Below are 13574 nucleotides of genomic sequence, written 5' to 3'. Positions count from 1 at the left end.
CTGTGCAGCAAAATAAGCAATACAATTTATTATATTCATAAAACATGGTGATGAAACTATTAATTGTTAGCCACTCTTCCCAAATATTCAAATATTTGTCAACATTTTAATTTTAAATGCAAGACCAGGAGTTACTAAAAAAAAAGTAAATAAAATAGGAGATTAATCAATGTGCAAAGATTTTACTTTTTAAGGTGGTTGTTGCCTGAAAGTTCTATTAGTTTTTAGCAAATTCCTATGCAATTGATGGTATCTTTAACTCTAATATGTCCTACTCTAACACAATAACATTTAGAGACAACAAGTGACTTATTGGTTCAACTCAGCTGTCCCATCTTCTAAACTGCACTAAAACTATCAAACATATAAATTAAAAAAATAAAGCCAGCCTTTACCATTCATATAGTTAAACCTTTCTCTTAAAGTCACTTAAATTTACTGCCTCCACAACATCAAAAGGCAATCCATTTCAGAGACTAACCATCCTGTTATAAAAATTAAACTGAAGATGACTTCTACCATGACAAAATTTATATTTATCTCCCCTAGTCTTATTATTCTTGCTATTAAGAGTGACAAATATGATGCATCAACATTATCAACTACCTAAAATCTTTTTTCAAGAGAAAATTTCAGAGATCTTAATCTCTCCTCACATAACAACCTCTCCATCCCAGACGCGATTCTAGTAACCCTCCTCTGAACACTTTCCAACAATTTAATGTCCTTCCTAAGGTAAGGAGCCCAAGACTGAACATAGTACTCCAAATCTGAACTAAACAGAGATTATAACCTCTTTAGACTTGTATTGAATATTTCTGTATATATGACCAAAAATCCTATTTGCTTTACCCACTAGCAATAGTGCACTGATTGGATAGCTTGAGACACTGATCATCCATTACATCCAGATCCATTTAATTTATAACACTGTTAGGTTCTTCCCATAAAAGTTGTACTTATACCATAAATTACAATAACCCAACTGCATTTACTATAATTAAAACCCATTAGCCATTTATTTGCCCTACTCACTAAATGATCTAAATCTTTTTTTGTAAAACAGCAGAATCCTATCATCAACAAATGTTATAATTTTCCTATATTAAAAATGTATTTCTGATATATGGTTACCTCCTTCACAAGATTAGATTTCCCATTCAGAGCTGCCCTTTATATGCAAACTTATTCTTTACACCTACCACAGATCTTCTGCTTCCCCATATTGGAACTGGAAGATTCCAACATGTCTCTTACGTAATTCACGATGTATCACATTCTCACAAACAGGAGTACAACATGCTCACCTAGTGTACAAGACTCCCTCTACACTCATCTACCAAACTATCACTTCAAAGTTTTGCAGAAGATTTCATCACCAGACAAAAAATTGTGAGGAAAAGTGGGAAGTGTTAGTGTAGGTAAGTACCTATTGGAAATAAATTTTAGTATAGGAAAATTATAACTTCCAACATGACACTTATTACCACAAGGCTAGCTAGAATCTGATGTTGAGGAGGAGGAGAGGCTGGTGCGAGGGAACAACAGTAGTACCCTCACAAAAGCATCCAAAGGTTACCTCTATAAATGAGAAATCCAGATTTGAAGATCAGAAGAGAGGAACTGCACCACTTCTGAACCTGATATACTATTTGCCCATTTATGGAATGTGCAAGATATAAGGGCAGAAAATGGGAGAAACTCATCTGAGTGGAAGATAATGTGGCAGGTAAGTGATTCTAATCATAGAAAAATATTGTAACTCAATCCCACAATAGGAGGGGTCATTAAACAAGAATACACCTCTGGATGCAGCAGACCATACCTGGTTAAGTCAACTCCATCTATCACCTCCTAGATGGGCACTAACATTAGTGAGATAGCAGGATAAGGATCATACAATCTTCACCCTGAGCTTACGAATTGGGGATTAAGAATCATTTCAATTCCTGGGTATGACATAAGAATTCAGCTCTGAGCTATCAATATGGAAACTTAACATCTGGTATCAAAAGGATGTTTATCACATGGAATCAACTCTCCTAACCATTGTACAGGCCAGGACTATCCAAATGGCAACAACATTCCTGTATGAAAAGAATCAGAGATAGTCAAGGACAGAATTGTAACAACCCCATGTATCACTGTTGTGACCCACAACACAGACAGAGAAAATCAAGGGAGAAAGATTGACAATGTGAAACTTATTTTGATTGGTTCACTAAAATACAAGACACACTTGCAGGGTACCAACATCTAATCAATGTTCTTCATTTTAATTTAAGTTTTAACAGCCATATCAGCCATCTTTAGAATACAATTTTACTACAAGTAGGTTTCTTGTCATCACGAAAGGATGAACTGTATTCTGATGTCTCATTTTTGTATTGATTATCACAAATAGGAGGATATTACATTATCTAAACCTGCAGAACACCACCACCCTACTCTGTAACTGAATGGTTATTGTGTGGTACACATTCAGCTGGGTGCCTCCATGATCAACCATCCCAGCAGCTTGGAACTGGAACGTAGCAAATACTTTCATTACTCCACTTGAAGAAAGGAGGGTGATAATGCAGTCGAGAGTCCAGAGGAAAATCATCAACAGAGACAGTGCAACGAGTGACCACAAAACTTTATTTTGAGAAGTAGACCTTATCCAGTTATTCATTCTAAGCATAGCAAGAATGGGCAGCAATCCCCTTTTGCTTCATCCATGACATCCACAGGTAGTATGATCCAGGACAGGCATGTTTTTGAAGCAAAATACTGCAAGGTTATACACCATGAAGTAATATTGTGGAACACCCCATCTCCATGGTAAGCATACAAGCCACAGAAAATAAAGCTCATGTCACCATGGCTGGACAGTGTGGATTTAGAGTTAAAGAATACCTGGTTAGATATCACTTGTCACAGATCAGGATCCATGTGATAAAAAATAGACAAAGGCCCCTGAAAGAAAGAAAGTATGAATAAAAACATTAAAGAATTAATGAATAAATACCTAAAGAATACCTGGTTAGGTATCACTTGTCACAGATCAGGATCCATGTGATAAAAAATAGACAAAGGCCCCTGAAAGAAAGAAAGTATGAATAAAAACGTAGCAGTTAGAGTTGCACCAAAGTCTGAAGAATGGCCAGAGGTAGTAGAAGAAATCATGATGAAGAGAAAACTGTGATATGATGAAGATAGTGAGAGATGAACATATTGAGAATGGTCCAGTGCTGAATTGCAGAATCTCTTCAATTGGAAGATGATGTTGTTTTGAATTGAGCACAAAGCTACACAATAGGCTATCTGTGCTCTGCCCACTATGGGTATTGAAACCCGGATTTTAGCGTTGTAAGTCCGCAGACATACTGCTGAACCACTGAGGGGCCCATTGGAAGATGAAGAAGAGAAGCCAGGAAAAAAAAAGTGAGGTGTCAAATCCGATGACATGACACCTGGAGCAAAGTCTGGTAGGAATAGGCCAATCAAACCAAAAGGTAAGCCCATCTGATAAGAGTAGGAGGTGAAAGATCGTAATGGAAGGGTAACTGCTAGGTGATAAATAATAGGGAATATGTAGCTCAGAAGATAGCAGTAAGGGCTAAATATCAATAAAGAGCTCTGATTAGACACAGAAGCCTATCCTGATTTGGTTGAGAGTAAAGACAGGAAATAGAAGAGGAGGAAGTACCCTCCAAAATTGCTGAGGTCTTCATGAGTAAAGAATGATCTGAATAAAAGAGAAATTATGTAGGTTGATCAAAAATAGTGAAATATAGTATAAAAAAATCCAACTTTCAACATTCACAGGCTAAGAGAAGGAAATGCATATGGAGAAAACGATGAAACATGGAACACGAGAAAAGTGGTTCAAACTGAGGTAAAGTAAGGGAATGTAGGACAACATTAATGTCCCAATCCAGAGGGGCAGGACACCTTGGAGAGTGATGCATCCAAAAGGAATGCATGAACATGGTAAGAGCAGGGGAAATAAAAACCTAATGGTATCAGGAAAAACAAAAGGTATGGTATAAGGCCATCCAAAATCTAGTGTCATTGTAATCAAGGCTAAGCTAGCAAATAGGGAGCAATCAGGAGAAACCAACAAGTGGACAAAATAAATCACTTGATAAAGTAATTGGATGAGTGTGTACACATAAAGATACTTGTGCAACCAACCCTGGCTGAAGGCATCTCACACCAGAGCCTGTGGATGGGGTACAGGTAGCCTCATGTAACATACTTGTAGCAAAGGCATCCACTTGGGAAGAATCCTACTGATGGCAAAGATACTGAAAGATGAGGGGATCTAATGCCCACTCCATGGGATACATCCAGTTAGGGTGGGAAAGACAATCAGAGACAAGATTGAAAGCACCTGGCAAAAGACATGCAATAAGGTGAATGTTATATATTTGTGCCCAGTATAATAGATCCAACATTCAAAAATACAGATCTTTGGACAGGGTGCTCCCTTGGTGGGTGGTATGTGCCACCACCATGGAATTGTCAAAATGAATCATCACCAAACAATGTTGGGCAAGAAAAAAGAAGTGATACAATACTCAATGTACAGCTAGAAATTTGAGATTACTGATGTGTAAAGTATTTTTGTCTGCAGATCAACAGCCTTGGTAACTGATCCATGACCCCCATCCCTGAAGGGATGCATTTGTGAAAAGATGTAGAACTGGATATGTGGGAGGAAGTGCACACACTGATGTAGAGGCTTTGTCCAACCACCAATGCAGATTCTCTTTCAGGGAAAATGGATAGGAAATAGGAGTAGAAAGAGGATCCCAAGCAAGGTTCCATCATTCAAGAAGTGCCCATTGAAGGGATCTCATATGGGTACAATGGAGAAGAAGGACCAGTGATGTCTTGGAAGACCATATATCCAAAAGTTATAGACCCTTGTGAGAAGTAAGTGACTAAACTGAGGTGTGGTAAATTAAATGTTCCATTGAAGAAAACTGTAAAGGAGAAGGCAGTGCTCAACTGATATTCATCTCCAAAAGTACCCCCAAATGAACAAGACAGTGAGTGGGTATGAGGAAGGACTTCAATTTGATCAACCAACCCATCCAAACCACCATAGAAAGTAGTTGCTACGTGTGATTGACCAATGCCTGTTCAGAAGAAGCCATAAAAAGTCAGTTATCCATGTAATAATGAAATTGCAGCCCTGGCACATGGAAATGACATACAAAAGCTTGGACTATTCAACAAAATATGTAATGTGCCACGACAAGTCTGAATGGGAGGGCCTTAGTAAATCACTCTGAGAAAGATAAAAAATGAAGCTAAATATGACACTGAAGTCATGTCAGTATATGTAGGTCAACATTGGAGACATTCATTTTTGCCATCCACAAACCTGGAGAAAATGCCCATCTCAGGGTGAGAAAAGACTCCATGATGAGCATGGGTAGTGATATGAAGCAGTTAACATAGTTGCTTGTGTATCTCTTTATGTGGTAATGTTGACTTCAAAATTTATTACACAGAAAAGCTTTACCAAATTTGGGTGCAGAAATAAAGTAACTAGAATTAACTGACAAATATTAATATAAGAATTGAGTTGAATAAAAGCACATTAAGTCAAAAAATAACCACCTTATGAGGAAGACAAAGTCAAAACATGAAGCATTAAGCACACAAAGGAGTATGTCTGAACTCAAACACTGCTAAACAATAAGTGAGGGTTTCATAGAGAAATGTAGAGGAAGTCACTTGAGCATATGATGCTCCTATTGGTGAGGATGTGATGCATGATACATTTTAGAATCATTCTATTCCAATGTGATGTAGAAGGCTTGTAGCAACAATTACATATAGAGGGCAGCACTTAACAGGAATAGTTGATCTTGTAAGAAGGGTAAGACTGTACTGGAATTAAGTAATTTATTCACTCTTCCTTCACCTATGTTACTGATGTATATCAAAAAGAGCACATGTCCTAGATCCAGTTTGACTGAATTTCATTGATATAAACCCTCTGCTTTTTTCTATCCAATCACTCTTCTTTACAATTAGCTAACTTATTCCCCATTCCAAAAGAGATAATTTTTTTTTTATAAGACTTTTATGTGGCACCTCGTCAAATGTTTTCTGAAAATCCAGATACACTAAATCTGCACTCTTACCCTCATATACTTAAACTGTAACCTTTTTAAAGAATGTCAAAAGATGTACAAAACAAGATTTTCCCTCAGTGAAGCCATGTTGACTATCCAATAAATTTCTAAATTTAAAAAGATAAAACAAAACATGAACATGATAATAGGAAGCATTTATGAAATGTTAAGGAATCATCATAATTCCATCATTAGTAACCTGGAGGTACAGAAATATATACACAAGTAAATGAAAGTTAAATTACTTTGCAAAGCATCTTTTATCAGACTTTCCAAAATTAATGTAAAACTAACAGCCCTATAAATGCTGGGAAAAAGTTTACTACCTCCTTTGAAAAAGAGGAATGACACTTGTTAGTTTCCAATCCTTTGGTACATGTCCACAATTCAAGGATTTATTTAAAACAAAAAAAACTTCCTTCCAAACCCTTGGGAAAATATTTATGGTCCAGAAGCATCATCATTTTTTCAACTTCTCAATATTACCTCAGAATAAATGCAATCATACTGTCTGACCTTGTTTCAATCTATCAATTATTTAAGATGAGGAATACTGCTTAAATCTTCATTAGTAAAAATTGAAGAAAAAAGCAGAATTTAATAACTTAGTCATCTCATAATAATCCGATATCAGTCTTCCTTTATTCCTCAAGGATCTTACTCCAATCTTAACACTTTGTTTATCTTTAAAGTACTGAAAGGAATCCTCACTGTTGATTTTTACACATTCGGCCTACTGTTTTTCATACATCCTTTCTGATATACTAATTTTGTTTGATCAACTTTTTTACTTTCCAAATTTGTCATATCAGTCAATATAAATTTCTTAAATTGCAATACTGGTCTTTAATTTTGTATCATACTTTTGCAAGCCAATGTGTTTATCTTTTTTCTTTGTACGAGAATTATCTTTATCTTGAATGTTTAAAAATTTAACATTTTATCAGTCTCTCCAAATAACTCAACTGCCCAAGTCACAAAAGATACTTCTTCTCACACCCCTTCAAAATTTGTAACTACAATATTTCTGATCTCCACTTGCATCAAATCAAACCTAATACAGCAATGATCACTTGTACCCAAACATTCCCAAATTTTCATACTCTCTGCAATGTTAGAAGTTAAAATTATATCTAAAATAGCCTTGTTTCTAAGTAGGTTCCTTGGTGAAGAAAACCAAATTAAATATCTTCCATAAATCTTCTTCCCTTATGATTTGACTCTCATATTTCCCATTCTTTTTGCCTAAAATCAAAATCACCCATAATAATGACCTTATTAATAGCCGAAATCTTAATTTCAATGTATATGAAGTAATTTCACTGATTTCATGAGGGGGTCTGTAATAAATTACCACTAAAAGTATTCTTTCTTTACATCCATTGATAGAAATCAAAATGGATTAAATCTCTGTTATCATCTTTGATATCTTCAACCCCAACAAGATATAACTCATTTTACATATAAAGCCACCCTCAGCCTTCTCTTTAGCACCATAATTCTATTAAATAAGCTATAACTCTGTATTTCATAAAATTCTTTCATCAGAATTATCTCTAAGTATGCTTCAGTTATTCCCATTATATCAAAATCCTTCATTCTTAATAGTGCACTAAGTTCTTCTATTTTATTTCTTATTCTTTTAGCATTACAGTACTAACAATTAAGCTTATCCTCATAACAACTTCTATACTTATTTCATATGCTGAACTTTTCTCTACATCTTATTTTTTTTTTTTGCATTTAGTTTTTCCTGGCCCTCAAAACAGTCCAGTCATAGTTTAAAACTTCCCTTATAGCTGAAGTAATAGCCTTAGCAAGCAAGTCAGACCCTACCCTATTTAAATATAAATCATCTATTCCAAAAAACCTTCCTTCTGCCACTGAGCTGATCCCACAAGTCCAACCAGCCTATCGACTCATTCTTAAATTTCAACCTAAGTGTAGCATTTAGCCCTAGTAACGTACTTACAACTTCATTCTCACAGTTAATTCTAAGCAGTTTCCCTGATCAAATTAAGTTATGACCTTTTACTTTAAATTCCTTTATCAACCTCTTGTACTCATTAAGTCCTCTAACATACCCTTCCCTACATCATTAGCCTCTATGCCCACTACAAAAACTGCATTTCTGCTAGCTCCTTCTGTTATATCTTGATCTGTCATTTATATGCTCCAACTGTGACAATGAATTACATAATCTAATTTTTTCTCCCCATTTGCACCAAAACTATCCTTTCCAGATGCCTTTCCAACGAACCACCTGTAACTATATCTTCTTTATCTTCAACATAGTTCTCTGACCCTTTTATTTTTTCCTTCTCTCCAATACTTTCTGCAGGAGACAAGGGCTGAAATATGTTGCTCAATAGAATAGGCTCATTGCAATTAAATACACTAATTTTATCACAAATAGTACTTATGCTGCTGTGAGTCTTTGTTGGCTGACACATTCCTAATATGTAAAAACTGCTGCCATTTCCTACAGTTTTCTCTTTATTTATTGTCTCTATTTTAATTAAGATAACCTCCAACAATTTGCACATCTTCACTACTAGTATTATCTTCAGTAGAAGTACATACCAGTTCACATTTCCAAAATAAATCTCTCTGGAGTGCTATCAAAGAAGTTTGAAATTTTTATCACAATGAAGAATGGGTATTCCCTTTCAAACTAGCCAAATTTACAGGTTTTAAATTTTAGTTGAATAACAAAATGTTAAAATACAACTTGCTATGTGTGCCTAAAGATTAATCTAACACAAGATTTCTTTATAAAAGTAACATTAAACACTTAACATATCGTTATCTGTGTTTATTATTTATTTTTTTAATTTTCACTTACACAAAAAAATCAATTTCAATAGTAACATCCACATATTATTCAAATTACTACCTAGAAAATTACTATACACTTCCTCTGTTCTACAGAATGAAGGTTACAAAGTCTTTTTTTTTTTACACAGTACAAGACCTACAAAATATTTTAAAATATTATTGGAAGGAAACAGACAGGGCATACAATATACATTTTATATTTTTCAAAGAAAAATGCCTAACTATTACTTATGGATATAATACATTTATGCCACAGTCCTTAAGTCAAGCCTTGGTGAATGTTTACTATTAAGCTTTTCTACAGGGAACACCCTCTTATAATGGGTATCAACCATCAAAAGACAACCTACCCAAGATAATCAAAGTCAATAGTTGAGTGTGATGCTTGTACTAAAGCCCAGGTGCCCCAAAGTAACTGTGATCCCTGCAAAAAATAAATTCATAGTAGTATTACTGATCTCACAAAATGGACAACTGTGGGAAATTTCAAATATTTAAATTTCAACTTGGCACCAAAATTCAAGAAAAAAGTCAGAAAAATTGGTTATTTACAAAAGTGAAACAATAACATTTTAAATCTGTGTTATGACTATCCAAGTTAACAAATTTAATTAAACAAATTAATGATTAGTGTCAGTTATCTGAAATTATCAGTTTATACATAACAAGTGATTATATAGTAGTAGCATAATGCCATTATTAATAAAAAATCTCTGGTAGGTGCTAGAAAATGTCATGAAAAAATGTTATATTATTATTTATTTTACCTAATGTAACCCTAATTATCATAAAAGTATTTTTTATACTAATGATAGTATTGCATTAAATAATACAACAGAGAACACAGCATTTAACATGCAAAAAGCAGACAATGTTCCATAAATATCAAGATATTTCTTTCTAGCTATGTGACAAGAACTGTTAAAACATTGTCTGAACTTGTTGGTACGTTTCTTGGGGAATCAAGCTTGAAGTGAAAGCAAATTGACAATTCTTATTACAGAAAACAAGTTAATATAATACATCATTTGATTAATGTAAATCTTAGCTTTCTATTATAATAAATAATATAGTAGTATTGAATGGCAGAGAGAACTAATGGCAATTTCTGAAACAGAGGATGTAGTTGTGGCAAGAAGAGTCAGAATGTTTATTTCATGAATGATGGCAATATTATAAATGTAATTTATGTTTCATTTTGTACTTCTTGGAAGGATGATAAATAAAGTAGAGAAGATAGGATGCTAGAAAACAAATGTTTCAATTTTCACATTAGGGGAAATTGTATTTTTTTTAATATTGTCTTATAAAAGTAAGAACTTAAAACTAGTACACTATTAAAATATGAATTATTAGCCACATTTACATGCTATATTTATTGGTATATCATGAAAAGAAAGTTGTTTAACTGAATATCACTCACTAAATTCTCATGACATGCACAGAAAGTGATACCTATGGAGAAAGGTTTAAACTAGTTTATCATTTTATATGAAAAACTTTGCATCAAAACATATTTAATGAATCAAATTTTACATTATACAAGTTTTGAGTTCCTAATTTTATAATGCAATATTTTTAAAAAATCCTCAACCTCTCCTAGCATGAAATTTGCAATACTTGCCTTTTAGGTCTTCTCTCTCTTTTCCACTTTATCCATCACCCTTCTGAGAAGTATGGAATTTAATGTAAATTACTCATTATAATATAAATATTACTCATATTAAGTGTAATTTTTATTTCCTTCAATATTATTTATTTTCAGACCTATAAAATAGAAAACCAGATTGTCTCTTTACAAAAGGCCCGGCATAGCCAGGTGGTTAAGGCACTTGGCTGGTAATCCGAGGGTCATGGGTTTGAATCCCCGTCACACCAAACATGATCACCCTTTCAGCCATAGGGCATTATAATGCGTTGGCCACTCCCACTATTTGTAGTTAAAAGAGTAGCCCAAGAGTTCGCAGTGGATGGTGATGACTAGCTGCCTTCCTCCTAAGTTTTATACTGCTAAATTAGGGACAGCTAGTGCAGATAGCCCTCAAGTAGCTTTACACAAAATTCAAAAAACAAACAAACTATTTAAAAAATTGCCAAATTTTCTCTGACATTTCATACTATATTATTTATAACCAATACAAAACCACAATCATAATCTATAAAATAATGTTTCTATTATTTAGTTTTCTGTACAGAAAGTTACTCTGCTCCAAGTTTGAAGATTTTTCTCACTGTAATCTAACACACAAGATTACCTGAATTTTTATATCTCTTATCACACAGATAAATAGCCATAAAAATAAAAGATATTTATAGGATATTTTTATTTGTGTGCATTATTATTCTGTATTTTTAAATATATTATTTAATTTAATTAATATTTACTGTAGTAGTGCCATTAGTACACAAAAAGTAAGCTTAAGTTTCATCATCAGGCTACAGCAGAAAAATATGAGGACACAGGTTAAGTAATATGTTTCTTGTTTTCACATGTATTCTTTATTTATTATTATAAAAGTAATGAAAATATAAAAGTTAAAACTTATTAAATTAGAAAAGGTTTGATTAGTTAAATTAATATGAAACAATATTCTTCATGAGGTATGCTCGCAAGCTAGTCATGTGTTACATAATTTTATACAAATCACATGAAATTCAAGTTTGACAAAAAAATTACTACTTGTCTAGTGAGATTATCAGTTACAGTTCAAAAGACAATAAAAGAATAAAATTTACTATAAATAAAAGTATATACTGTTATGAGCTTGAAGTTACAATAAAAAAAATTGTAATTTTATGTTACAATTTGCAGTCATTCTAAAAAGAAAAAAGGGTAATTTAAATTTATTTCATATTTTTATAATGGTTATAAGATTGGTTAACTTAACAGAATAAAGTTAGCATAGAGAAAATAACAAATAAAATGTTTTATTGAAAAAGAACATTTATTCAGGAGGTTTAACTCTTACTAAGGGCTTGGTCTTGCAGACTGACAACCATTTTGTACTTGTTATAGTTTTTATACCATAACTTTTAATAAGATATGTATATCTTTATGAAGTTTTGCAAATTATCAGTAAATATTACAAGACTTTTGTAAGATTTTTAAGTAATGATTTGCTCATGCACTTTTCCTTTTGAATTTTAACTGTACAACCTGAAGAGTAACTTTGATTTTAGATTTTAGAAATACTTTTATGCATCAAAAAACTGTCAAATTTTACATGCAAAATCTTTGTAACCTCCTAGAAACCTTCAGATAATTGTCAAATACTTTTGTTTGGAAAGCAGTACATTTTATCTGCTATTTTCATTATTGTATCTCTATATGGATGTGGTTAATTTTACCAACCTTGTAACCACCATAAAAAAAAAATTATAAAATGAATATAAATTACCCCTTTATCATTCTATAATGACTATAAGTTATAACAAAAAACTTTAAATGTTTAGTCTAAATAGCTTAAATCCCATAAAATTATAAATACACATACGCACACAATTTTCGTTTTATTAACTTTTCTACTGTGTCTGACTAACATAATAGAACTTACAATGACACTGTGTACATGTGCTCATTTATTGTAATCTAATAATATAAAACTGGCCTTTAGAAAGTGACCTCTCTTACTTTGTTCCAGTGGACCATACTTTGTCAATTACAATCACATTTTGGTTATAATACATTACATATCTAAATATTATTACTACATACAAATAAATTCTTGAATTTGTTTTCTTTCTTAAAACACAGAACATTAAATTAATAAATACAGGAAACAATGATCTCTTGTACTTATGAACTTTGGACTCGTATTGCATGACACACACACACACACATTTGGAAATAACAAAAACAAATTACTATATCAATACTACAGAAATCCACTATAATTTATTAGGAATAATAACCAAGTTATATTTGGGTCTAAGAAAATATTATACTTCAAACATTTTCACTTCCTTCCCAGATCTGAAATTCTGAACTTCTGATTGGTTACAAAGCCATGAAGAAGCAAAATTGAATGTATGTAAAAAGTTTATCCAAAAATACAAGAGGTGGGCAGATCGTTGCATTTGGTTCACTAAATATACTGGTATCTCAACAAATAAAAAAGATAAGAGATTCTTATTTCATATTCTAGCTTGTCAATATCAGAAATTTGCATTTTTAATTTGCAAGAAACTAGACTCTGCAGTTGGAAATCAAATACCTCATCTGAACCAAAGCTGCATTCAACATACCACAAAGAAAAACTGAATTTTTTTTTTAATATTTACTTTTAAATTAAGAAATTAACTAATGTATAATATTCAAATTTGAATTATAATCTACAGTGTGAACCAAACTTATTGACAGACATTCATAAAATAGTAGTTCAATAAACTTTTGAATGCAAATCTACAAATGTGATGACATGCCCTTTAATTGCTGGCCATAGGAAGACACAGATAGAGGGCTGATAGATTATGCAAATGAAATTTCACAATTTTCAGATAAAAAACAAAAGTATTTTTAATCTTAATATGAAAATCAAAGCAGTCAATAGCTTGATTTCTTATATTCTCAGACAAATTTTTAGAAAAAATACATAACTG

General features: G+C 32.7%; 1 protein-coding gene across 1 annotated transcript in view; it reads right to left on the bottom strand.

The window, feature by feature from the left end:
• The window catches only part of eas (ethanolamine kinase 1), a 44149-nt gene that overhangs the window by 10719 nt on the left and 19856 nt on the right, over positions 1–13574 (bottom strand). The window contains exon 8 of the mRNA XM_076455867.1: positions 9326–9399. Coding sequence (XP_076311982.1) covers positions 9326–9399 — 74 coding nt within the window. The remainder of the gene's footprint in view (positions 1–9325; positions 9400–13574) is intronic.

Source organism: Tachypleus tridentatus, chromosome 9, assembly GCF_004210375.1.
Source record: "Tachypleus tridentatus isolate NWPU-2018 chromosome 9, ASM421037v1, whole genome shotgun sequence".
Lineage (NCBI taxonomy): Eukaryota > Metazoa > Arthropoda > Merostomata > Xiphosura > Limulidae > Tachypleus > Tachypleus tridentatus.
The sequence above is the reverse complement of the archived record's forward strand: the minus strand, read 5'-3'. Positions and strand labels throughout refer to the sequence as shown.